This window comes from Alligator mississippiensis, chromosome 2 (genome assembly GCF_030867095.1).
Source record: "Alligator mississippiensis isolate rAllMis1 chromosome 2, rAllMis1, whole genome shotgun sequence".
Taxonomy (NCBI): Eukaryota; Metazoa; Chordata; order Crocodylia; family Alligatoridae; genus Alligator; species Alligator mississippiensis.
In genome coordinates, this window is record NC_081825.1 from 94,810,303 (window position 1) to 94,837,241 (window position 26,939).

Here is a 26,939-nt window from a genome sequence, read left to right on the forward strand (position 1 = left end):
GCTAGAGACAGACATTCAAAAAGCCTGAGCCTGTATTGATTTATTTTTTGCAGGTTAGTCTAACCTGGCTTGGCTAAATCAGTTTTTTAACTGGACACACAGCCCAGAAATGCAGGCACATGCCTGCAGTGGCTCAGGCTAGATGCCAGGGGGTGCTAGAGCAGCCCTCCCTTCCCTTCCACAGGTCAGAGCTGAGGGCAGCATGGCCAGGCCCCCGCAGGATGCTTTTATTATCCCCCCCCCTTCCCCCCCAAGCAACCCAGTAGGGAATATTTATCACCCCTAACTCAGTGTTTATCGAGCCATTAAGAAAACAAAGACTCTCTCCATTAATTAATGGAGCTCTTCTTAAACAGCTCTTCTAAGGAAGGACATTAAGCTACCTGTTGATTAGCCCCAAAATACCTGTCTGCTTGTTGTCTCCTACAACACAGAACATAGCCAGCATGTGTTATGCGAGCTAATACTGAGGTGTCTGTGTAAGGTAGAGGGGAGGGGGGAATAATTCCTGCTTAGCATTAAAGGGAGAAGCCAGGCAGACGCTTTGTGGCTGAAAGTCTCTGCCAGAGCTCTGGCGAGGGAGCAGAGGGGAAGGGCCAGCCCTGCTGTGGAGCAGAGAGCCTCACCCATCCCAGCCCAGCCCAGCCTAGCCTAGCCCAGCCCAGCCCAGCCCAGCCCAGAGAGCATGCCAGGTTGCTGGGGGTGTCTGGCTTATCTTAAACCAGCAAGTGGTCTGGGACAGACATTGTAGAAACCGGTTTGAACCAAATAAGTTAAGTCTGATACTACATTCAACCAGGTTTATCTCAAACCAGTTTTCAGCCATTTTAAAACTGGTTTATGTTCACTGAACATCTGTTCTGTTACAGGTTTAAACTGGTTTCTGATCACTTAAATCAGTTCATGTGTAATGTCTGTCCCTAGCCATAGTCATCTACTTACACATGAACACAGTAGTCTATACACTGCCTGTGTCTGTAGCTGCTTTCTGGCAGTTTGCTGCAGGACAGGTATCAGGAGTCCAGCTGGTCCACCTCCCTGTCTTCTCAGGAGTCCAGCTGCCTCCCTGACTTCTCCTTGGAAAGGAGAGTGGAGGACTGTGTGTTGTTTGTGGGGGGGGGGGGGGAGGATTAGAAACTCCAGTACTGCATTACATCTAGTGCTACAAAGCCTAAAAGTTCTTCTTTGAAAGTGCTACTATTTTGTAGCACTTCCAGTATCTTGGTAGTTCTGCAATCCGATTGAATGACTATAAACTTGCTTTTTGTAGCACCACAAGGGTTACAAAGATAACTCTGTGGCTTTAGTTGTACTAGGTATTTCAGAGGAATTAGAAACAAGATACAGGACCTGATGGACAACAGCTCTGATCCAGCTTGAAAGTTCCTTATGGCCCTTCTTTTAAAGGTAAAGGACCACTTGGAGGCAGGCGAGGGAGAAGTGAGATCTTATTTATATATCATAATAAGGCAACCTGCAAAAAATAGTCTGGTTTCATACATTCAAACAAGGCCTGAGAATAATATATCAAAATGTTTTTACAACAAAACTGGAAGTCAACCATGCAGAGTTGACAGGGTATGCATTACTGCCCAGCTGCTCCCTTTTATACGATACATGCTCTCTGGTGTCTCTTGTGTTACTGAAACGTAATTGTTTTGATTTGAAATTTTAGCTGCTCTGATTCTTGTTTGTGAAATTTAACAGGAGCCAACTCTGTCTAAGAAACTGTTTGTTTTATAAATGTAATGAAAGATTATTGCTATATGTCTCTGCTGCACCAGCAGCCACTTGAGGTGGAGCTGCTATTTTGTAATTGGAGTTGTTTGGAAGGATGAGTTGGGTGTGGAAATGACACATGAAGGAAAAAAGGTTAAAATTTGGCCACACGGAGGAAAGTCCCAATAAAAGCAACTGAAATGAATGAGCAATGTGGAGAGGTACGAAAAATATGTACAATCTCATTATTCACCAGTTCCCCATTCCCATCCCTAAGGGGCCTGTTTAGTTTCTTTAAAAAAATGCGGTAGTGTTACATAACACTGAAATTACCAGGCTGTGATTTTTGCACATGGACCCTACTGAATTATGGAGATTCTTTTGCCTCTCAACTAAGAATATATGATCTATTTATAGTTCAGTCAAGTAACTCCAGCTATGGTTGGGTGGCAGGGAGAAGCAGCAGTGAAGGCCATGCCCGGCCCATTTTGGCACCTGAGCCGGGCTGTTCCTGCCTGCTGCTGCAAAAAAAGGTTGCTGATCACTGGTCTCATCTATTCAAGAGAAATGTAATGAGAAAACAGAAGATAGATCCTCTAATAGTAGCACATGTAATGTAAGGATTTAATATTGGTGACACTGGATTTGAATAATCATTAGTACCTCAACCCTGCCTCCATTTTTGTACACTTTTTGTGTACAATATACGCATACACTTTATATTCATTGTCTTCTTCACATGCAGGTAAGGGAATCTGTGTACTGAAGAGAATAAACAATTGAACTAAGATGCATAGACAACTGCTCAAAATCATCTGTACAGAATCAGTCTGACAGTTTAAGGTATTACAAGTTGAAACAGCAGTTTCGGCCTGTAATGTTTTCCTCCAATATGAAGTATTTTTCTAAAACCCAAACTAAATTTCCCTCAGTGATGTCTATTTTAAGACATTTGATCTCTAAGAGGTGCAACTCATGGCATAACTCTGATATGGAGTTTAAGGTGTAGGCAATGACCTATACATTATACTGATTTTTCCTTATAAATCAGAGAGCTGTTGTTTATGGAAGGGGTTGGTTGTTCAGGTATTTTTCACTCTTCGGGAGTCGGCTTAGTTTTCAGGCTGATGGGTGTCAAGTATATTTCTTAAGCCCTTCAGTAGAAGTTTCCTTTTTCTTATGTACTTAAGCACTAATTGAGGTAATGGGCAGTTAGATCACAATTTATGGTTGTCCGTCTTTTGGCAGTTGTGAGGGCAGTCTGTCATGAGGTCACAATAGAAAACAGCTCACTAACAGATCTCATCAGGTGCTCCCATGCTTTTTTGTTTAGCATTGCTTACACAGACCAGTCATATTTGATTCCTTTTTCTTTTTAAAAAAATGGGATATGACAACTCTGCTTTCTGGGCCACATTCAAAACTGGTTAGGATGAATTAGTTTGTAAAATCTGTACTTAATTTGGATTAAAGGAACACTAGCTTTAGTGGCTTAATTAATTGTGCACTCAGTGAGATTTGGCTTTCAGAGTCAGTATGAGCATGAAGGCTCTGTGTCAGACATTATTAAAGACATAAATTATGTTTAGAAGTCAGGGCATGGGGTAGAGTGTATTATATATTCCATGCTTTTTTAGCTTTCTTTTGATTCCTCATCAAGCAGCACAGTGGTCTTGAAGGAGAGAAAGTGGGAGACAAAATGAATTTATATATCAAAGAAGAAACATGGAAGAAAAAGGTGGAGGAAGTCTTGAAACCAACCCTCATTTCTACACCAACCAATATATAAATTCCTTGCCAAATGTTTTGTTTGCATTGAGAAAAATGTGAGTTGAAAAGAAAAGAAAAAGCTCTTTGCATATATTATACAAGTGAATTTGGCTGTATTTTACATTTTCCATAAAGCAAGCAAAGGAATTAACCCATATAGCAGATCTTTTTCAGTTCTCTTTATTTTTAAATATAATCGAGTGATTTACAGACTGCATTTTTACAATATTATGCTTTTGTTAGGAGATCAGAACTTTTTATCACTTGTATTAATTTTATTACTAGGCATGACTGAAGTCACATGGAACATGTTTATAAAACTAAAATCAAATTGCTCAATGGCATATTAGAAGAGGTTTTCACAAATAAGTGAGTCAGAGATACTTCACAAAGGTATCAGTGGTCAGCTTTTTTTTTCCTCTGAAGATACAGATCAATTCTTATATGCTTTTAAAAGTTCCATTACTTGTTTTTCTGCAACTTAAGTGCCTAAGTACCTTTGAACATCCACCTGAAAGTCCATTCAATTTCTTGCAGGGGTTTAGGTTGTAGCCGTGTTGGTCTAAGGATATAGGCAGACAAGGTTCCTTGGGTGAATTTGATATCTTTTATTAGACCAACCCAAATGGTTGGAGAATAGTTATTAAGCAAGCTTTCGGGTTCAAAAACCCTTCGTCAGGCTAAGGACGCTGCAGCAGTTGCTGCGTGCTCTTCATTCCATCCAGGAAGAGCACGCAGCAACTGCTGCAGCGTCCTTAGCCTGACGAAGGGTTTTTGAACCCGAAAGCTTGCTTAATAACTATTCTCCATTCAATTTCTTTACATTCTTTACCTTTTGCACCTAAAACACCAGGTGAAGGCAGAAGCATACTTCTCAAATGGAAGATGTTTAGTTTGCTTGTTCCTGTTTCATTGCAGAGATCCCCAGTAAGTCAAATCATGTTTCAGTTACTGTCAGGATTAGTCTTGGTTGTAGTAGATTGTTTAAATAAATTGAACACTACATGGACCTTAATAAATTAATAGCAATAGCTGCACCCTTAGAACAGTGTTCAAATTTTGTTAGGGCGTATGGTAGGATTGCTCTAATTCATGTCCAGGATCAAATCCAGAATTTTGGGCATGCAAAAATGGCTTTGAGAAATATCAGTATACCTTTACTTCTCTATGTGTCCTGTGAGGCATAGCTCAGAATTGGTTCTGTATTATTTATTAACTCTGAAATCTTGTTGTTGTTGTTACTATTATTATTTGCCTTCACTATAGTTGCTTGTATTGCATTAAATGCTGAGCAAACACACAACGAAAAAGAAGATATTTATCCTGAACAGTCTTAAGTCTCACTGAATTAACAAATGGATTTAACAAACCATCTGTCATTTAACTCAAATTACAGACACATTTGTAAGTGTTAATTTAGGCAATCCACAAACATTCATGATTTATTCTAAGGCTCACTTCCATGTCTTTCTTTACTAGCTATCACATTGGCATTTACTATGCTTTATTTCCTATGTTGCATTTTGCATTCCATTTATGCACAACAGTTTCTACTCACTTTGATCTTTCTTCCTCCATCCAAATAAATTAATTTTACTTCCTAATTTTGCTTACAATCTCTTTCCTCCTCCTTACTCATATCTCTTTTTCCTTTTAAATTTCTTGGTGTCTCTTATTTTGACTGAAACCCTTTCTAATATATTCAAAGGTTTTTATTTATTTTTTACTCACTTGTGCTGTATTTCAGACCTATCCACTTATTTAGCATGCAATACAAACCATGTTTGTTTGTTTTTTAAACAGCATAATGGTACATTACCATTACCTTTTAGGCTTGTTGTGTCAGTCTATTATATTATAACATTCCTTTTTAAAATAATTTGTAGTAATCTCTAGTACATTAATATGTATTACCAATAAAAGAAAAAAGTTATCGTTTTGATATACATTTTAGCAAATAATAGCCATAGATAAAAACAACAATTAATGTGACCACTGTATTGACTGATTCTTTCCACAGTATCTTGGAAACAGTAAATATTTTAACCTAATTCTCCTTTAAAAAAATTAAGTGGTGATATAGGTTATAAGCAGACTGTCAAAATAAAATTTTCATCTTATAAAATAAGTTTTATTTGCAGGACTGATTATACCTTAAGTTATGAATAGGGATCTGGGTTTTCCATTTACCATGGAAAAATGGAGGAAAATGCGGATTTCTCATTTTAGTGGAGAAACCCATGAATTCTGCAGTTTTCCAAAGAGTTCTCTGCAGGCTGGCAGAATTCCAGCCTGCAAAGGGCTGGGAGGAAGGAGGAGAAGGGTGGTGAGGCAGGAGGCACCATGTGCATGTACATGTGTATGGCCGCCAGACAGCCTCAAGAGCAGCTCCCACAGGTAAGTGGGGGAGGGGGTTGGTGATTGAGGCCCCATAGGGAGGGAGGGAGGGAGGGAGGAATGAAGGGAATTGGACACAGCTGTGGCTGGGGATGCTACCCAGCAGGGCAGTGCATGAGGCTTGGGGCCCAAGGCTGCAATGTGCAGCTGCAGGGCCCTGGCAGGGAGTGGGATGGCGCTGCGGGCAGCCCATCCAGGGGGTGGAGGGGAGGGACTAGCTCCCTGCCACTGTACTCACTCCTCGGATGAGGCAGGGGGGACTAATGCCCCCCCAAATCATGCAGCAGGGATGGGGGGGGCTGTGGGGTGGAGTGAGGGGCATAAGCAGAGCCCAGGGGGATGTTGGGGGAAGGGAGGGATTGAGGGGCACCAGCAGAGCTAGGGGGCTGTGGCTGGCCTTTCATTTTAATCACAGATTTTGTGATTTATTTATTTATTTTTATTATCAGGGAAAACTAGGATCCCTGGTTATGGAACCTATAAAAATATTAACGCTTACTTCTCAATATTCGTGATTTGTGTACTTGTACAGTTAGGCTAAGTGCAGATGTTTGGGGCAGGGGTAGGAGGAAGGTTAGATTGGGTTAAAAATGGCTACCCGATTTAACATAGTTTGCCAAGATATGGACCTTATACTTAGACTTGGTTTCAGTTACCAGAAGTCAGTCTAAAGCTATAACAATACAGAAATTCATATACACATATATATATATATAAACAGTCTAAAATGGTGGAACCCAGTCTAAGATGGGATTGATGTACACTGAAATTAAATTGATCTAGGTTAGACTAGGGCACTGCACTTCTGCACCTGTGCAGTCCCAGGGCTGGGAAAGCCCAGCTGCCGTGCTTTTAATACCTGCCTCCCTGGCACCTGGGCTATTTCTAGCCTCCACTGCCCCTCACTGACCCCCACCCCCTCACTGTGGACCAGTCAGCCCTCCTCCTCCCCAACCCCCCCATCCTGCCAGCTTCTCCAGGTGCCAGTTTTATCAGTGTTTGCTGATGCTGGAAGCCAAGGAAGTAAGTATTGGTGGGGGGAGGGGTGGGAGGGATGGATATGTAGGCTCACTGGGGGGGGGGCAGGGGGCTAAAAATAGCCCCCAGTTCTCCCCAAATCTCACACAGACCTGCAAGCCCCCCTGATCCCAAAAAAACCCCTCCTGGACTCCAGCAGGCCCCCATGGATCCTGCCTGTTCCCGTGAACCCCCTCATGGATCCTGCCTGCCCCCCAATCATTCCTGCAGATCCTGCCTGCCCCCCCCCCCAATTCCCCCCAGTCACTCCTGAGGATCGTGCCTGTCCCCCTGATTCCCCCACGGTCACTGTCTATACCTCTGATGTTTCCTGCAGACGCTGCCTGCCCTGCCAATCTCTCCTGCAGAGGTCCACCTGCCCCTGCCCCCAATCCTACTGATTCTTTTCATGAACCCTGCCTGTCTCCCCTGGCAACCCATCCCCTTGTGGACATCACCTGCAACTCCCATCCACCCAATCACTGCTGCTGATTCTGTTTGCCCTGATCCCTCACCCAAACTTACTTGTCCCCCCCTCCCCTCCCCAATTCCTCCAACCCCCCCCCCCCCGCTAGCCACCCAGTTCCAACTTACCTTAGATGACGTGGGCATTTTTAATGTGAACTAACCTCCCCCTAACTTCCCTGAATGCCTGTTAATATAGCCTCAGTTAACATAGTAAATAAAACTTGACTGATCTATTTCATAACTAGATGCCCTTGTTATTACTAGCAGGTTCATATATTTAAAAAATAATATCCACAAAATTCTGTGTTTATCTTAACAGTATTTATAGAACATTTTTATGAACAGTGTATTTAATAAAACTTACTTTTTACTCAAGTAATCTTGCCCAATTTTTTAGTATATTTCTAAAACAAAATGTGCTCTATATTCTGATTATTAATAATTAATCATTCATAGATTCATAGATTCATAGAAGTAGGGTCGGAAGGGACCTTGTAGATCTTCTAGTCCAACCCCCTGCCCTGGGCAGGAGAGAAAACTGGGCTCAAATGACCCCAGCTAGGTAAACATCAAGCCTCCTCTTAACGACCCCTAAGGTAGGAGCCAGCACCACTTCCCTTGGGAGTTGGTTCCAGATCCTGGCCGCCCTGACTGTGAAGTAATGCCTTCTAATGTCTAGTCTAAACCTACTCTCTAACAACTTATGGCCGTTATTCCTTGTTATTCCGGGAGGTGCTTGGGGGAACAAGGTCTCTTCCAATCCCCGCTGGTCCCCCCTAGTAAGCTTATAGACAGCCACCAGGTCCCCCCTCAGCCTTCTCTTGCATAGGCTGAACAAGTTAAGCAGCCTCTCCTCATAGGGTCTGCCCTGATGTCCCCGGATCATGTGAGTGGCCCTCCTTTGGACCCTCTCAATGCTGGCCACATCCCTCCTGAAGTGCGGCGCCCAGAACTGGATGCAGTACTCCAACTGTGGCCTGACCAGTGTCGCATAGAGGGGAAAGATCAACTCCTTGGCCCTGCTTGTGATGCATCTGTGGATGCACGACAAGGTATGGTTAGCCCTACTGACCATGTCCTCGCATTCACATGTGTACTACTGGCATAATTTAGTTGTTCCACATTTCAGGGAACTTTTCTTATTTCAATAAACATAAGAAATCATAATGAAAATAATGAATATAGATCAACCTGCCATTTAAAATAGTGACATCTTTTTTGACATATTGCCTTTGATTACTGAGTAGGAGAAGGTTTCATTTACACTTTTTATCAGGCTTTCATGTGTTTCTGCATGTGTTACTGGCTGATGAAAAATCAGACATTTTTAGGTTGCTACCAGTTTCATGCAATAGAAGCATAGATCAGCTGCTTAGGTGCTTAGGCCCACATTTCCTTACTTCAGAAACTGCTGAGGCTAAGTTTGCTAATGTTTCTAAGGGATTCAAATACTACAGTGATGCCTTTTTGGTGTTAATTAAAAAAATGTTTTTCCATGAAGGAGTTTTGTAAATGAGTTGGGAATTATGAAAGTGGGGCCTTTATGTGATTTTGGCTTGAACTCAAAAGAGAGAGAACTCTGAGAGGGATGAGCCTATCTTAGGTATACCGAGCAATGAACATGCACATCAGGTGCCACATAGAAATCTAGAAAAATAGCATGTTTCTTAAAGTGCTTTTTTTGGCTTGGTGTTAGTCACCGGTACCCATATTGCCTCAGGCAGCCTTCAAGCAAAGTCAGGTGGTTTGGGTTTTTTTAAACATACTTTTCTTGCTTAGTAAGATAAACTAAAAAAAATCCAAAACTTAACCAGGGAAAGTTTGCTAAGAGCACTACACAAAATTAGCAGCGGGAGAAGGAACTGAGATGGTTGGGAACTACGTTCCTTTCCTATGCACGGTCATGGAATTCTCTCACCTCTTTGTGGTGCTCTTACAGCTTTGGTCACACATTTGATAAAGTTTGTCAGTTCTTGGCCTAGGAATGCTAATCTCACAGGTGTGAGTTCACTGAGGGGAACTCTTGAAAAGCAACTGTCATGCTGCCTTATTGCTTGCAAACAGAGGATCACTGGCTATTAGCAGAGGAGCATTCTTTGACTCAGAGCACTGAGAAAGATCTCTTAGGGCACATCCAAAAGGGCACAGACGTGCAGTATGTGGCCCATGCACATGTCCCCCATGCTGCTACTTTGCAGTTTGAGGGGTTTTTTGACCCTGGGAAATCCTGGGGTCAAAAAACCATGCCAAAAAAAAAGCAGGGCTGTACACATGGCAGCAGAGTGCATTGCTCAAAACCAGAGCCTGTCTGACTGGCAGCCAGGCTTCCTAGTGCAGGAGCTCGTGGCTGCAGCTCCTGGAGGCCCCCAGAACCTCAGGTAAGGCTGCTGGAGCCAACATTATTGCTGGACCCAGCCTCCCCTACCCCACCTGGGGTAACCTGCCATGCACCAGAGCACATGTGGCATAGGCATTCCCCATGGACAAGTAGCAGCGATACAAGGTATGCCACTGCTACTTGTCCCCAGGGTAACACACATTCCTGCTTGTGGGGATGTGTCCTTAATGGCTGTAGTGCCATCCTCTGGGATGGAACCTCATAACCATGAACAGATGAGATATCTTCCAACAGTAAGGAGTCCATGACATTAGGTTTTGTGATCCCAAAGGCTTACTCCTGACTACATGTAAAGAAAGGACTCTATATTACAGTGCTACCTATTATCTTAAGTCAGGGCTCTCAGACTTCGGGGTAGTATGCGGGGCTGAATGCCCCATGAGTTGCAGACCTCAGGCTGCACACTGCACAGGGCTTATACCCCAGTAGCAGCCCTTCTTGGGCTTCCATGTCTGGCCTTCACTGTGTGCAGCCCTGGCAACCTTATTTCAGTCTTGGCTGCCCAGCTGCATGCCAAGCATGGGCAGCACAGACCCCTTCCTGGCCCTGTCCACTGTGCCACCTTGCTCTCAGGAGTTGGGCAGGAAGCAGAAGCTGGAAGCATAGGTGACACGGATGGGGTGGGGTGGGCATGTGCTCCTCCTGAAATTGGCCCTTGCTGGCCAGGTTGTGGGGAGCGCTTCTGGTTTTGCCGGCGCCACTTTCAGCAATCGGTCGCTGGGGGACCCCCCCACTGCCTGGTTGGCAATTGGCCACTGGTACCTCCCCAGAACCAGGAGGCACCTGTTGCTCATGGCTGGAAGAGAGAAGGGAGCCTGAAGCCCCTGTCTACCACAGCAGCTAAAGCAATGGTGGGGAATGGTGGCCAGGTGGGAGCTCATGGGCCTCATATTAACCCCTCATGTCCTGCATGTACCACCAAGGTCACCAGCTGGATGGCAATGTACTAAGCAATATTGTTTCCTTGTCCTCCCCATCTGTCTGTATTCATCAGTGGTGTCTCTTCTTATACATTAAGTGTGAGCTATTTGATATAGAAACGTCCTTTTATTTCCTGTGGCTGCAATGCTAAGGATATATTGAGGCCCTTGTCCACAACTGGGACTCGTAGGCACCATGTAATACAGGTAATAATAGTTATCAATCCAATATAATAGCTCTTGAAATAACAGGTAAACTTTCAACACTAACAAGTTTTTTGCATTTTCAAGATATTATCACAATGAAAAGAAGTAAAAAAATGGCTTAAAATAGAAATCTTTGATTATGCTTGATTCCTTTAGGTCCCCCAAACTGGAATTTAGAGGGCAATAGAGGCAGACTTTGAGCATCATGAAATTTGGGTCAGAATTCACTGGTTCAGATTGATCTGAATGTGACCAGAAGTCTTGTGTTCAGGAAATATTTATTCCGTATAAATTAAAATATTTGTTTTGCTTTTCAAAACATGTACTGATGTTTTCAAAATGAAATATAAAAACCATCTGTTACTGCCTGCACAGACAGAGGGAGATGGACCATTCATTTTTTTTAACTCGTGCAATCTTTTACAAGTGTGTATATGTTAGGTAAAGACAAAAGAACAAATTCTGTAAACAGGAGGTTTAATTTGGCCTACTGACAACAACAAAATGGTACTATTAATTATATATTTTAAGATATTAGAACAGTGAAAATTGAAAAGAGAAGAGAAAATTGTTTTGTGCCTCAGGACTGACTTAATTCCCTCAGACCTTGCCTATTTCTAAATTCCTACCATGGTGCACATACCATTAAGAGCAAAATAAGCAACTCATAGTTAGATGGCAGCTTCTTCAAAATGATGCTATTTGTTTCTTAAAATATGGCGACAGATCTGATTATTATGATTCTATTTCTTGGCAGCTGATATCAAGTGGAGTGCCCCAAGGTCCAGTTTTGTTCAGTATCCTCATCAACGATACGGAAGATGGGATGGAGCACGCCCTTAGCAAGTTTGCAGATGACACTAAGCTGAGAATAATAGTAGATACTCTGGAGGGTAGGGCTAGGATTCATAAAGATCTAGACAAATTGGAGGATTGGACCAAAAGACATCTCATGAGATTCAATAAGGACAAATTTAAAATCCTGCACTTGGGATGGAAAAAATCCCATGCATCAGTACAGCCTGGGGGGTGACTGGCTAAGCAGCAGCTCTGCAAAAAGGATCTGGGGGTTACAATGGACAGTAAGATGAATATTGGCCAACAGTGTGCCCTTGCTGCCAGGAAGGTTAACAGCATACTGGGCCGCATTAGTAGGAGTGTTGCCAGCAGATCAAGAGAAGTGATTATTCCGCTCTATTTGGCACCAGTGAGGTCACATCTGGAATGCTGTACCCATTTTTGGGCCTCCTACCACTAAAAGAATGTGGACAAACTGTAGAGTCCATCAAAGGACAGCAAAAATGGTCAGGGGGCTGGGGCACATGATGTATGAGGAGAGGCTGAGGGACTGGGCTTATTTAGTCAGGAAGAGAGAAGATGGGGGAGGGGGGAATTTAATAACAGCTTTCATCTATCTGAAGGGTGGTTCCAAAGAGGATGGAGCTAAACTGTTCTTAGTGGTGGCAGATGACAGAACAAGGAGCAATGGTCTCAAATTGCAGCAAGGGAAGTTTAAGTTAGTTATGAGGAAAAACTTTTCTCACTAGGAGGGTAGTAAAGCACTGGAACAGGCTACCCAGAGAGATTGTGGAAGCTCCATCCTTGGTGCTTTTTAAGACCCAGATAGACAAAGCTTTGGCTGGGATTATCTAGTTGGGAATGGTCTTGCTTTGAGCAGAAGATTGTATTAGATGACCTCCTGAGGTCCCTGCCAGCCCTAATTTTCTATGATTCTGTGATTCTATCTGCAGCTGGCATGAGTTGTCATAACTGAGTGGATGGGGACTAGTACAATTTATATCAGTTAAAGATCTGACCTGTGTTTGTTCTCAGCCTTAAATCTAGTCTTTTGTTTCTGTGTAACATAAAGGGAAATGTTGTCTGTTCACATTGTCTTAACCACATTGCGTAGGATATTGTTCTTTAACTCTCACCCATTTTATAGAAGGGAACTGTGTTTCTGTGTGTGTTTAATGATCTTTCATCATGCAGTAGTTCAGTCTGTTGAATTATTCTCTTTGACCTCAACAGTCTAGTAAATTAACATTGACTAGGGGTTGTTAACCGGGGATATGCAGGAAGGCCCTAGGGGGTACGCGTGGCAGGAGGGGATGAAGCGCTGCCACCCACAACCCCATGCCACTGCCTCCCAAGAGCAGGGCAGAGGTGGGGCAAGGGCAACAATGCCTGTTGGCTGGGTGTTGGGAGGGAAGGTTGCACGCAGTGGTGGCTGCTGCCACCCACCACCCAGCACTGCTGCCACTCCACCGCGTGCCATGTCCCTCCACTGTGCATCCAGCCGCATGCCACTGCCCGTGCTCTGCGTCTGGCTGCTGGGGGTAAACTTATTAAAAAAAAAAAGGTTGAAAATCTCCGATTTGGTCAACTCTGAGTTTGCCAGATTCCCAGGAAATGTGATGTCTGGATTTTACTCCTGGCTTTGCACTTAGTTGCGTTTGTGATTGGGTCCAAGTAGCTTTCTAATGCTGAAGCCTGGAAAAGTCCACTCATTCTCCAAACAACACGGCTCAAGTTCATGTCTTGGGACTTTTCTTAATTAATAAAGATTAACAAAAAAAAAGACGTGAAAGTGGTCTAGTAGTCCTCAGGGTCCTATCTAGCCTTTGTATCCAAGTCATCACAGTAATTCTAGGCTTTCTTCCAGGATTTCAAAGCCTGCTCCAACTGAAGCTATGCCCCAGCTGTCTGTTGGTCCTTGCAGTTGGTCCCACTCACAACCTCCATCTTTCAGATGGGATGAATTCCTTTACATCAGGTTCCTTGCCCATCCCTGAATCTCACTTTTCTCTATTGTGCCTAAGGGGAAGTAATAGTCTATAATATTTATATTTTCATGAATAGGATTTTTTTAATTAAAATATATTTCTATATAGAGAGAGTTACATATATACATCCTCTATCATAAGCTTTCCATCACACATCTTAAAACTGCATTAAGAAACCCATGCTTCCCATTACAATAAATGCACCCAACCCCTGCGCACCCTCCCTCCACCTTCACCTACCCAAATCGCAGTACTTCAGTCTAAACACCGATATGGGGTTTACATTCTCAGTTCGCTCTCTGTACTTGTCGCTGTCACTTCTGTTACTGCTGATCCTGTTGTAGTCCTTCTTGCTGTCTCCAAGTCCAGTTGCATCTCTGTCCTCTTCATTCTCTCTATCCACTTCCCCTCCTGGGGGGGGAGGTCTTTGAGCAACCTGCGCCAGGTGTTGCTTTTCCAGATGAAGTTGGCTACATCTTCTCCATCCTCACTCATCGATTTTCTGGTGGTAGGACTGAAGTTTGTTCAGAAACATTTTAACACAATCTGTTTCTTTGAGCTCGGTGTGCCTGTATACCAATTTGCTCAGTACTTCACCTCCATTAATAAGCCCAAGTGCTATAACAAGAATATAGGGATGTGTACATAGACTCTGTGCGCATGGCCTGTTACAGATAGGCTTTATTAGAGGTGTCTTCTCTTTCCTATCCCAGCCTTAAGGTTCCAAGCCTATTTCTCTGCTGGCCTGTCTCTTATATTCTTGGCTTCCTCCTTTTCCTGTTTGAACTGTAAGATAATTTTCGTGGTGTCTATTACTCCCTGAGCTCACATATCTTTACATGTTGAATTTTTTTCTAATCATTTTCTTTCTTTAACCTCCTGCACCTTCAGTTGCATAATGAGCCCATTAGTTTCTCATTTATTCTGGTCTTTATGTGTCTTATTGATGTTTTGGGCTTCCTTGTTTCTCCACAGAATGTTTCTCTAGGCCTCTCCCTTCTGTTATTGCCAATATACTCCTTGATAATTAATTTGTAGTGTCACCAGTACATCAGACATTTCATAGGTAAATAATGATTTCCATTTTTTTTTTTCTGTGAAGAGCTTGCAATCTAGGCAAGTAGCAAACATATGGGAGGTGCTACTACAAAAGTAGGACGTCTGTATAGAAAAGAATTAGCAGGCATCTTTTCAGTCCCACCATTTTTGTTAGTTTTAAAAATATTGTGGGATAAACATTGTCATCTAGTTTAGTTTTCTCAAATTTAACTTTTAAAGGTCATGGATTTATTAATCCAGCACATTCAAACCTAATCAGTTAAATAGTATGAGATCTGTCAGCCTAGTACCTTCCACCATTTTCCTTTCTCTTAGATCCAGGATCATATTCTTCTTAACTGTCAGAACAGAGGTAGTACAACATCAAATTCTTTTGTCTCCCACATCTTCAAAGTTTGTAAATCTTTTCAGCACTGTCACCTCTGCAACATGGCCAAATTCAACACTCTTGATCAGTTCACTGTGAAAATTCTTACTGCTGCCTTCATTTCCTCTTGTTTTGACTGCTATCATGTCCAATTCTTGAACATTTGAAGTGCTATAATTTAATATTCCACAATAATGATACTGCCACAACAGTATTGTAAGATGTGGCATTCTGAATCATTACTGTAGTTTCTAAAATTCCTGATCTCTCCTCTCATCTGTCTTCCTTATCTGGGAAATTATGGAGCCATACTGGAGTTGAAAAAGTACTTGTATAAAACTGTGTTGGCTATAAGATAGGACATATAGAGACAGCTTATAAACAGGGAGCAATTGGGTGTGTACCAAGGACTTCGAAAGGGGAAAAAGTCACATTTTTTTGGCTTTGCAGTTGTCAATGAATTCAAAGAGATCATTCAAGTAACTATAATCAAGTATGATTACTCCTTCAAATTTGTGTTAAAGCATTTTTATTTAAATACATCATTCATTATTCTTTTCATTTACTGTTAAAAGTCTAAGGGCTGCATAATTTACAGTATAGGAAACAAGCCACTGAACATAATGGGCTAAACTTCTAACAATAACCTCTAATTTTGTACCCCTAATTAATCACCCACTGTCAGTTGCCAGTGTAGATGATAGCATTTAGTGTTTACACATGTAACTACTTCCAGACAAGATCAGGTAGATAAAATTCATAAAGCTGTCTTTCAGAGTAAATTACAGGCATGAAAATAAAAATCTGGCTCAAAATAATGATAGTGGTGATGATGACAGAGCAATGCTATATCAACAACATATTGCTGTTAAAAAGAGAAAGCAAAACATAGGTAAAAACAACGTGTTCTAGACTCGATTTATATACGACTGTAGACCATTTTAATAGCCAAATCTTTTGTCTTTTCAAGTCAGTGTGAGTTCTGCCTTCAGCTTAACCAGATTGAGGGTTTGGATCTTAATCAAGATTGCAGTAAAATGTATCCTGTACTACAGCTGTGGAATGCAAACTACAAGGAAGTAAAAGGCACAGGGATTGTTCTATAACCACAAGATTCTTGGCAAATCCTTGTGGATGAATTTTCTATATTTAGCACTAGAAATTCTAATATGATGATCTCTTCTGCTGTAACCATCTGACAAACAGTAACAAGGCACAAGAATATTCTAGGGCTAGTCCAAACAATAGCAAGTGTTTCTTTCAATATACAGCAAATACTGGGCATTTCAGGGATCCATCACAGGCTGAAGTGACCAAGTTGAGAAAATCTGGAGAGTGATAAAAAGAAACCCAAATTAATTAACATGTGCATCATTTAAGCCATCTGTCAGTTTGGGATTTTGATGGAAGTAATTGGCTTTGAACAAGCTTTAGCTTTAAAATCTGTTTTGAGAGCTTTAATATAGTTTCTGCCTCTTTTACTTCTATCCTTTTCAGTCTCACATACGTCAAAGCCAAAGATTTTTAAAGGATAAAGATTGTAATGAGCAGGACTGCAGACAATAGAGAATAATGAATCAATAATTATTTATCATTCATGATTAAACAACTGTATATGAACTAAAACAGTTGAAGTGAAAGCATATAATTTTCCTTTTCTCTTTGTACATGTGTGAATATGCACATGCATGCATATATACATACACATAAATAGTTTAGAGGGAAAGATTGTCTTAATAACTTTCACAAACCATATTTTTCTCTAATCATAATTCATGATTCTGAGGGTAGATAAGCCACAATTGAGGCACAATTGGGACTTAAGAAATCCGGGTTCAATTCCAAGTTATGTTCAGTGCTACTTTTACAAGTTTGATTAATTTTTCAGAGCCTTATAGGATGGTGTCCCATCTTGGTTCAGGCCTCTACATATCATTAATCTGAGAGCTGTAGATTCTGATGGAAAAAATACCGGATTTATCTTTTTGCAGAACTAATCAGTGACACAAGACTTCAAATAAATTCTTCTTTAAAATATTGCAGGTAGCAAATTAAACATATTAATATATATTACACACATACACACACACAGAAACACATGCATGCATACTCATGTATGTGCATCGTACATTCATGTGCACACACACACACACGCATCAGTTCCTTTTACTGTTCAATTATTCTTTTATAACGGCTTTTTCCTCAAGTTGGCTCCAGATTGATAGTTTTCATTTAATTTCACATATATCATAAAAGAACCCAACTAGACACTAATAACATTTATAACTAACTAGTGCGATTAAAGCAATTAAAAGGAAGGTGTATTGAACACAACTGTTCTGTTTATAAAAGGTTTAATTCATCCACCAGTTGTCTTGAGCCTGAGTTTAACACTTTAGCACTATATCAATGCTTGGGTGAGTGCTAAAGTTTCATAGTTTTTACCCAATACTAATATAGAAACTTTTGTGCTTGAGATATATATATATATATATATATTGTATCGTCCAATCTTATCAGCATGGTAAATGTACATTCTGAAGTATATGAATTGCTATCTTCTTTTGTGTGTTAAAAGACTTAATATAAGGAAAGTATTCAAATAGTCTGTTTAAAATTTTGAAGATGTCTGTAAGGTACACGAATCTCTTAGGTATTATTAATTCTGTTTCCTACTTGTCTTATACTTAATGTTGAAACAGCAAGGCTTTCTACCTCAGATAATCAGGGTTCTCTAAAATCAGGCCGGTGGCAGTTGATGTTACATCAACAGCACAAACTTGAAAAATCACCTAAATTTCTGAGGCTGCCCTATGCTGCCCAACACATTTTACATGTTTGTGTTCTAATGCTGATTTTTTTTTTGTCATTTTAGTTGTTTCTAAAATAAGAGATAGTTTGACAATAGAGAATTGACTGTAACATCATAAACTAAGAGTTGTGACTCCAAGACACACATGGCTAGGAGAAATAAAATCTTTATAAAAGCATACATATGTATGCTTGTGGATGTAATATAAAAATATTAACCAGTTAAACTTTGGTGCTTAATTTATTCAGGTGTGAAACATAATTTTAAAGTTTATAATTATTACATTAAGTCATAAAATTGAATTAGTTCATGAAGTTTTGGAGTATCTAATGAATCCCCATTTTACTGTAGGCTTTAGTTCTTTTTTTATTGTGTAAATCATACTGAAAAGGCTAGGATATATAATTTACTGGCACTTACAACAAATTGCAATTATATAACAAGAGATGACTTCCCAAGATTTAATTACATAAAGTACACATTCAGATAAATCAAATTCTGAATGCCATAGTGCCCTGATCAGCTGAGACTGGTTTATGTAATATGATACAGTATATTATTATTATTATAAAAATAATAATGTTGATACCCTCAAATGCATTGACTGATATTAGCAAAATGTTTGAACTATTTTGATAGAATATAAACATGTAGATTATGTCGAATAAAGGACACGGACAAATTTCAATCTCTGCATTGTGGCTGTATCTTGCTGTCTGAGATTTTTCACTTGAACGGGCATTTTACAGTTAGGGATTCCTAAGTGTTTGGAGATGTTAGCATTTGCCTAACATCCAGCTGTTTTGCTCAGGCAAACCTAGAAAATAATTTTTGCAGGATTAAATTAATCCTTGCCTAAATGGCTTGTGTTAAAGACCTGGTATGTATCACTTTAAATCTGGGCTTGCTTTTTGGACATGAATGAAAGTCACCCCTTGATTGAAGACTCTACATAAAACAAGCAGAATTGGATGTTTGTACATATTTTTAATCACTGAAACTTTGCAAAATTAAACTAATGCAAAACTTTTATCCCTTGCTTCTAGTATGATATGGCTCTGTAGAAAGCGATACTATGAGAGAGTTTTTCCTGAGATAATTTTTTAGAAAACTTAGCTTCAGAGGTAGAGTATTTTTAAGCAATGAATGCATAGGACTGTTATCATGGTAAGATCTTATACTTGTCTTGCTAAGATCTTATACAGGAAGTGAAAGATGAAACACACAATTCTATTCCATATTCCTAACCATCTACAAGACTGTACACAAGGGCCACGTCCCCATTGGTGGGGGCATACGGTTGCCATGGGGGAAAAAGCAGCGGAACAAATTTGTGCTGCATGCCCCTGCACTTTTGGAGGTTAGCACAAGGAAAAATGCTCCAGGTAGGATAGGGCAGACTGGTAGGCCTGTGCAAAGTGGCTAGTATTTGCTTCAGATTCGGATTCGAACGATTCGGGGGACGGCGATTCGATTTGGTGATTTGGCCGAATCTGTTTCAGAGATCTGGCTGCAACTGAATCTCTGAATCACACAGGCCCCATCCCCTGCCTGCTGTCCCAGCCCGGCAATGGCTGCCCTGCCTGCCCCAGCTCCTGGCTCTTTGGGAAAAAAACCCAAAAAACCACTCACCGGCTCCTGCCCAGCGGGAAGCGATCCCTGCTACCTCCCACTGCTCCACACCACTAGGGGGGCTATTCCACAAACCCCACAAACCCCACCTGCTCTCCCAGTCCCCCCTCCACTGCCATAGCTGCCCCACCTGCCACAGCTCCCAGCCCTTTAAAAAAAAAAAAAAAAGCCCTGACTCACCAGATGCTGTCCAGCGGGGCGGGGGGAAAGGGGGCAATTCCCACTGCCCCCCACTGCCCCGCGCTGCATGGGGGGGTGCTCTGCATGAGCCCCCTGAAGTCCTGAGGCCACTGCAGCCCGGGAGTTGTTTTGGGTTTTTTTTCTTAAAGGGACAGAGCTGGGGTGGGTGGGGTAGCCATGGCAGGGGCTGGGTGAGCAGGCGGGGGTTGGGAACTCATGGCAGAGCCCCGCATGCAGTTGGGGGCAGCAGGGATTGCCCCCCACCAGGCAGCAACTGGTGAATGGGGTTTTTTGAAAGGGCTGGGAGCTGGGGTGGGTGGGGCAGCCATGGGAGGGGGCTGGGACAGCAGGTAGGGGTTGAGGGATGCTTGAGGGGCTGGGGCAGCAGGCAGGGGATGAGGCCTGACAGGAGTCCTCCCCATGGTCCCTTCTCAACTCCTCTGGCATCCCCTTCCCCGCCCCCTACTTATCAGTTAGGAGTCCAGGTCCAGCTCCCTGCTGCAATGGGCGGGGACTGTCCAAATCACTGAAGCTCTCTGAATCTTCTCTGAATTGATTTGGAGAGCTTTGAATCAATTTGGACCTTTTAATTGGTCCCCTGATTCAATTCGGATTTGGAGATTTGGCCACCAAATCTGGTCAAATCTCTTCCGAATCAAATCAGCACCCAAAGGTTTACATACCGCTAGAGGCTGGGGCCAGTACCTGAGCTGGCCCTAACAGCCTTATCTTCAATTCTGTGGCCTCCCGGGACTCCAGCAGGAGTAACCTGGGTGTGCAGAGCCTGGAGTGTGGCTTTGGCCAGCCAGGCTCTGGTTTTGGGTGGTGAACACTGCTGCTGCATGCACCACTCCACTTTTTTTCCTCATGCTTTTTTTTTGATATCAGGATTTCCTGGTATCTAAATTTAGCTCTGTGTTACAAACACACAGCATGGAGATCCAAATCACAGGTATGGGGTGTGTTTTCCAGTGCTTCAAAATGCATGTGTCGACTCATGTAGATGCAGCCAAAAAAGACATTACCCATTGGCAAGAGTTTATGCACCTACTTTGCAGATAGTTGTATGTCTTTTATCATGCAGGCATATAACTTATGTAAGGGTGGTTCAGTTGGTAGCACTCTTGCCTTTGTCTTCTCTTTTGGGAGTGGGTGTGGCTTGAAAGAGACAGTGGGTACATTTACACGTGATGCTGTGTTGCCATAGCAACATGCTATGACGATGTAGTGTCCATGGGCAAGAAGTGTGCCACTGCAGCTATGCTGCCATAGTGATGTGCTCCCCAGTTATAGTGCACTGCTATGGTGACACAGTGTCTAAAAAGGAAGTACTAAGTGATGGTGCAATAACAAAAGTGCCATAGAGGCATGTGTAGATGCACCCAGTAAGGGGTGATGGGAACTCCCCTCAGTGTGAGAACAGGCAGTGGGGATGGGTAGGCCTGTGGAGGAATTGTTGTTGTCTTTTATGTAGGTATTGAATGTGTGCTAAGAAGCAAGGTTGGATTGGGCCTAGGGAAAAGGCACTTTCCTTGGGCACAAGGAGGGGAGCAGAAGCAGGAGTGTGAAGGGTGGAGTAGGGTAGATTGTTTTTAAATTTGGGAAGTTTTTTCTAAGTGGGGAGGGTTGTTTTCTCCTAGTATTTTATTTTGTTTTTATAATTGTTTTATCTTTTATTGTAGACTGCCCTGAGCCTTTTTGAGAAGAGAGGCATATAAATCTAATAAATAAATAAAGAGGTATAGTTGCCTTTAAACCTAGGGCTGTTTTGTGCTATTGAAGGCCTTCCTTCAAATCAGATGTCAGACTAGGCTCTTGGACTCGGCTGGTGAATTTCACAATGTACAATAGTAGATAATATCTTGCCCAACATTTCCCCTCCATGCGTGAGCTATTTGTTTTTGTAAGACCCCACCCTGATAGATGAAAAGAGAATGCTTTAATTTGGAGGGATACTATATGTTTTCATTAGTCTGTGTCTTAATGATGCTTATAATCCTGTTAAGTTTATAATTGAATTTACATAATTGAAAAAACATATCCTTTTTGATGTTGTATGCAGTACCAGCTGTACTACCAGCATCTAATGCCTTGTTTTGTAGTGTGCTTTTGGGTACCTTAAATGTTACAGCTACCACATGAAAAAAATATGCTTCTTTAATACTGGTTTAAAGTTTGACTGGCATCAAATATTTATTTCAACAGTTATTGTGAAATAAAAATTAAACAAAGTAAAATATTATCTTCATTACCTCCCTGCAGGTCAAGGCAACAGATGCAGATACAGGCCAATTTGGTGAAATAGAGTATTTTCTTTATGATGGGTTCCATAATTATGAAAAATCTAAAGCATTTCAGGTAGACCCAAGTACTGGTCACATCTGTGTATCTCAAGACATTGATAGGGAAGAGGATCCAGTCACTTACGATCTCTTGGTGAAAGCGACAGATGGGGTAAGTGTTGCCTGTAAATCTTACCAGATGTGTAAATAAGTTTGGGATTCACTATATGCTTGTAATTGGGGAAATAAGATTTTTATTTATTTATTTGAAAGTTAAAGGAGTTATAACTTGAAAAAATTTATTACTCCAGAACAAATAGACTTTTTCAAACTGAAATTGGTATGTAGTTAAATGTCATTCAGGCTTATTTGTAGATCATATTCTGTCTTGCTTTAGATGGCTAAAAATCGTGCTGCTGAATAAATGTGAAAATACGCACAAATTATTCAGTATGAGGAAGATTAGATACATTAATAATGGATCCTTGAACTAGATGGGACTATTGTAAGTCATATGAGTTTTTTTACATTTAATTTTAATTAGGCTCAGAAATGTGAGTCCTGCTAAAAATCTGTGATTTGCAGATAAATATATAATAAAAAAAGATGGAAATGTTAGATGCATATTATACTAGATGAAGGCCATGATGATAAATTTTAGATAAGAATAATAAGAAAATGTAGATACACTAAATGATAGATTTTTTTCACTTTCAGGTTAGCATAATTTATCTTCTTCTACCCTGATACAACCAAATTTTCAAAAGCGATGACTAATTTTGAGAATCTTAGTTTTTGAATGCCTAGTTAGGAACAGTTAAGGTGTGATTTTTGTAGAGGTGCTGAGCACTTTGCAGTATACATGGATTTGACTTGACACTGTGAGAGTGTAGTACTTATAAAAAACAGGTGTGAAGTTCCACAGGTTGGTATCCAAATGTTGAAATATCTAAAAATTGTGTCCACTTTTGAAAATGTGGGCCTTTTCAGAACTGATACTTAGTTGAACTGATGAACTACTATAATACATTCCTTCTGTGGGATATGGGCAGAAGAAATAAATGAAAAAGATGGGAGAAAAGTTGAAAGGTTATTTTTGATGACAAAGGTGAAGGAAGGAGGAAGGAAGGAAGAACGGAAAGAAAATACGAACCTTATATAGACAATGAGAAAGGGAGGAAAGAAGAATTTTCCAGATGGCATATAGTTTATCTTGCAATGAAACAACATAGTAGAGCTGTCAGTTTCCTCCATGTTTTTGTGTCTGCTCCATTACATATTTGAGCTTGTCTGCCTCATATATATCACGTAGAAGGAGCAGTGGGGGAAACAAAAAACCACAAAAAAGCAATTTTGTTAAATTGGCACTTGTGAGCTTTAAATCGTCTATGAAGAAGTATTCACTGATTTTAGTGGGGACAAGATTGACCATCGTATTATTGCAGTTTGAAAAACTGCAGAAAAATCCAGCATATATTAATCGTGGGGAGAGGAAGGACACTAACTTTCTATTTCAAAGAATCATTAAAGTTACATATCTTAATATGTTTGTCATTGAATGTTAGGGTTAAGGATCCTTCTGTCATACCTGCAAAGTATACTTTGCTTCAAGGGCTAATCTCTTATTTTAATTCCAAAGTCACCTGCCCCATCATTGGCTTTCCCAGGTATTTTCTGTTGAAAAATTCTTACTGCAGAAATAGTCATGAAACTAAAGTTCCTTACACGATAGGAATGAATCCTATAGAACCTGCATGAATAAAGATGTCCTTCATTGCCACATATTATGGGCCTTGGCAGACTGAGAACTGTATATAGTAGCATTAACTCTCCATATCTTACATAAGATATATGTTTACATGTGCATTTAATTCCCAGTTACAACATTAAGCCTTAGGGTTAACAGGATTCATATGTATAACTATTAGTGCTGTGCAAAGTTTTGGTCCCTGATTCAATTCAGTGGTGATTTGGCCTGATTCGGTGGCCAAATCTCCGAATCCACATCAAATCAGAGGACCCTTTAATCTCTCCGAATAGAATCAGAACCTTCCGAATCGATTTGGAAAGATTCGGCAATTTGGACATAGACACAGTTTTAAATGTTTTTTCTACAAATCTCTAGGTAGCAGGTGGCTCACGAATGCTGCAGTGTTGGGGTGCATGGATTGTAGGCAGCAGACCTGGAAGTGGAGCAGAAGTCCCTGCATCTTTGCATTCTCTTTTGGAGTTACATTTGCTACTTGGCATGTGCCACAAATCAATCTCTGTTCTTAAGGCTAAGTACAGACTGTCAAAAAGCCCAAAGCTGAATTGATTCAATATTGCAGGTTAGTTTAAACTGCATAGATAGAACCAATAAGCAAGTGAACAGACAATCATTTTTGATTCAGGAAATGCAGCCATATGCCTTCATTGGCCCTGGCCAGAAGCCAAGGGGCACTAGAGCACACCTCCCTGCTTAGCTGCGGTCTACCTTGGCTGCAGCAGACACCTTGGGCCAAAGTTATCCCACCCACCCTGCGAGGCAGGATTTGTAGGGGAGGTTCAAAGCATCCTGGGATGCTTGGGGACAGTGAGTTAATTTGAATTTAGAGGGGATCTGGGACAGAAGTTCAAGAAACCAATTTAACCTAAATCAGTTAAGTCTGATACTACATCCATCCAGGTTTATCTTAAACTGATTTCAGCCATTTTGAAAATGGTTTATGTGCACTGAACTTCTTTTGTGTTACAGATTTGAACTGGTTTCCAATCAATTGTATCTATTTATATGTATTTCTATCTGTAGCCTAAGAGAACATAAGATTGCAACTTTGAGTGGGGGTTCCCTGTGTGGAAGGAGATAAATAGGGAAAATGCAATTGTAATGTTACCATTGCAGTGTTCTTTTGTGATCTGGCTCTAAAATAGATAGTTGGGCTGTCAGAAATATCATTATTGTGCAGTGTGGAAGACTTAATGTTATAAGAACCATAATTTTTTACACTTACAGTTCCCAGCATTCCTTATTTTAAAATAGAGTTTTAACATTGCAGTTCTCTTACCATTCCAGGCATAACATACTAACATTTTGCTGTCTTTTATTTACTAGTGAGCAACAAAAATGTCTTAATATGATGTAAAAGTTTTAATGCTTTTCACTATCAAGTAACACAAAAGGCGATAAAGGCATTTCCCTCAGGAAATCTAAATGCTTCAATTATAGGTTGAGATCATGCATGGGAAGTTTTAATCCCAAAGGTGTTTTTTAATTCCCCAAAAAAGGAGAATATGAAAAAATATTAATGGAAGGCTTGATGTGGGCTTAAAGGGGACTGTGAAAGGAAGCAGAAATTATGCATATGCTCGCTTATGTGCTATGTTTCTCTACCTTTTAAAGGTGGGCAAACATGACTTGTTTTGCTAGTTAATTTTTTTCTCATTAATTAAAATGAAGCAGTTAAAACACAAAAGAGTGTAATCTATATTCTTTAGTTAGTGGAACTTCTATTGAAATTAAAGTGTTTGATGTAACTGGCTAATTCTGTTTCTTTTTTTCACCATTACAGCATTACCACTTAAAGACAACACATAACACATTTTGACATTTTAAGAAGGAAATAAAATGTCTCTTTAGGAAATAAAGTCTCTATATGATATTTCATTTTGAAAAAAAAAAATTACAGTTGACCCAAAAAGAAGCTAAAATGGAAATCCTGACAGAATCTTAAGTAGTTTTACAATTTTAACAACAAGAAATATAGCTATTCTAAATAACACCATAGGTATTTATTCAATTGGCATATCCCATCTGTCAAAGTAGGAAAAAAATATTTCTATTGGAAGTGCACTGATAACTTCATGTTTTAACACAAATTTGGTTTTAGGAGAAGAAAATTGCCAGTGTGGTAATTTCAGTTCTGCGGAAATCCATTATGTTTGCAGTCTGTTCCACAAATAACAGAATTTCAGAATCCAGCAAGAAGATGGTGTTGTCATTAACATGTTTATGTCCCCAAACTTTATATCATTCCATCAAACACAAAAGTAGTTAGAAGATAATTTAGGTTTTTGATAGATATGAAGTTAGAACCAAAAAGACACTAAAGTGAAATTTTAATACAGGTTTGTAGAGACTGTTATTCTACTGCAAAGCAAAATCAAAATGCAGATTCCTGTTTTAATAACTGGACCATGCACGGATAGTAGAGTCCATGTTTAAAAAAAAAACAAGATCCCAGAACCACACATGCAGAAATCTGGAAAGTTGCACTCATACCATGGCTGCATGCATAAATTTGGGGGTATTAAATATAGCTTGCTGCTATACATGTCAGTACTCAACTTGTGTGATAAAGCTCTATAATTATTATAGCTGTGTGAAATTTCAGTAGCCATTTTTTTTGGAGGTGTTTTAGCGCCCAAAACACTGAATCCAAAATAAAACAGAAGGCTCCAAAATATCTCTGAAACAAAACGAAACCATCCAAAATGTTTCAGGGACACCCCCCTGGGAATGGTCCGGCACAGCCCCGCAGCCCTCCTTTTAAAGTGCCAGGAGGCTGGGGCCAGGCAGGGCAGTCATGGGGGCTTCTCCCGCGACTCCCCTGCTGGGGCAGAGGCAGGCACAGCCAGAGGAGCTGCGGGAGAACTTGCAGCCACCTGGCTGTGCCTGCCTCTTCCTGGCTGATCCAAATCTCTGAAACAGTGTCAAAACGCCAAAACAGATTTGGCCGAATCGAAACAGAACAGTGATGCAAAACACTGAAACAAATCGCTGTCCTCTGAAATGGCCAAATACAAAACCGAAATGAAACATAGCTGTTTCGCACAGCTCTAATAATTATGTACTCAACTCACAAGCATTTTGTTTACGTACCTTTACAATTCAGGTTTTGTGTGTGTATGAGCATATGTGTGTGTGTATATATATATATATGTGT

The 26,939-nt window shown here is 40.8% G+C and overlaps 1 protein-coding gene across 1 annotated transcript in view; it reads left to right on the plus strand.

Annotated features, from left to right (window-relative positions):
- The window catches only part of DCHS2 (dachsous cadherin-related 2), a 201,443-nt gene that overhangs the window by 67,618 nt on the left and 106,886 nt on the right, over positions 1 to 26,939 (plus strand). The window contains exon 2 of the mRNA XM_006264105.4: positions 21,995 to 22,186. Coding sequence (XP_006264167.1) covers positions 21,995 to 22,186 — 192 coding nt within the window. The remainder of the gene's footprint in view (positions 1 to 21,994; positions 22,187 to 26,939) is intronic.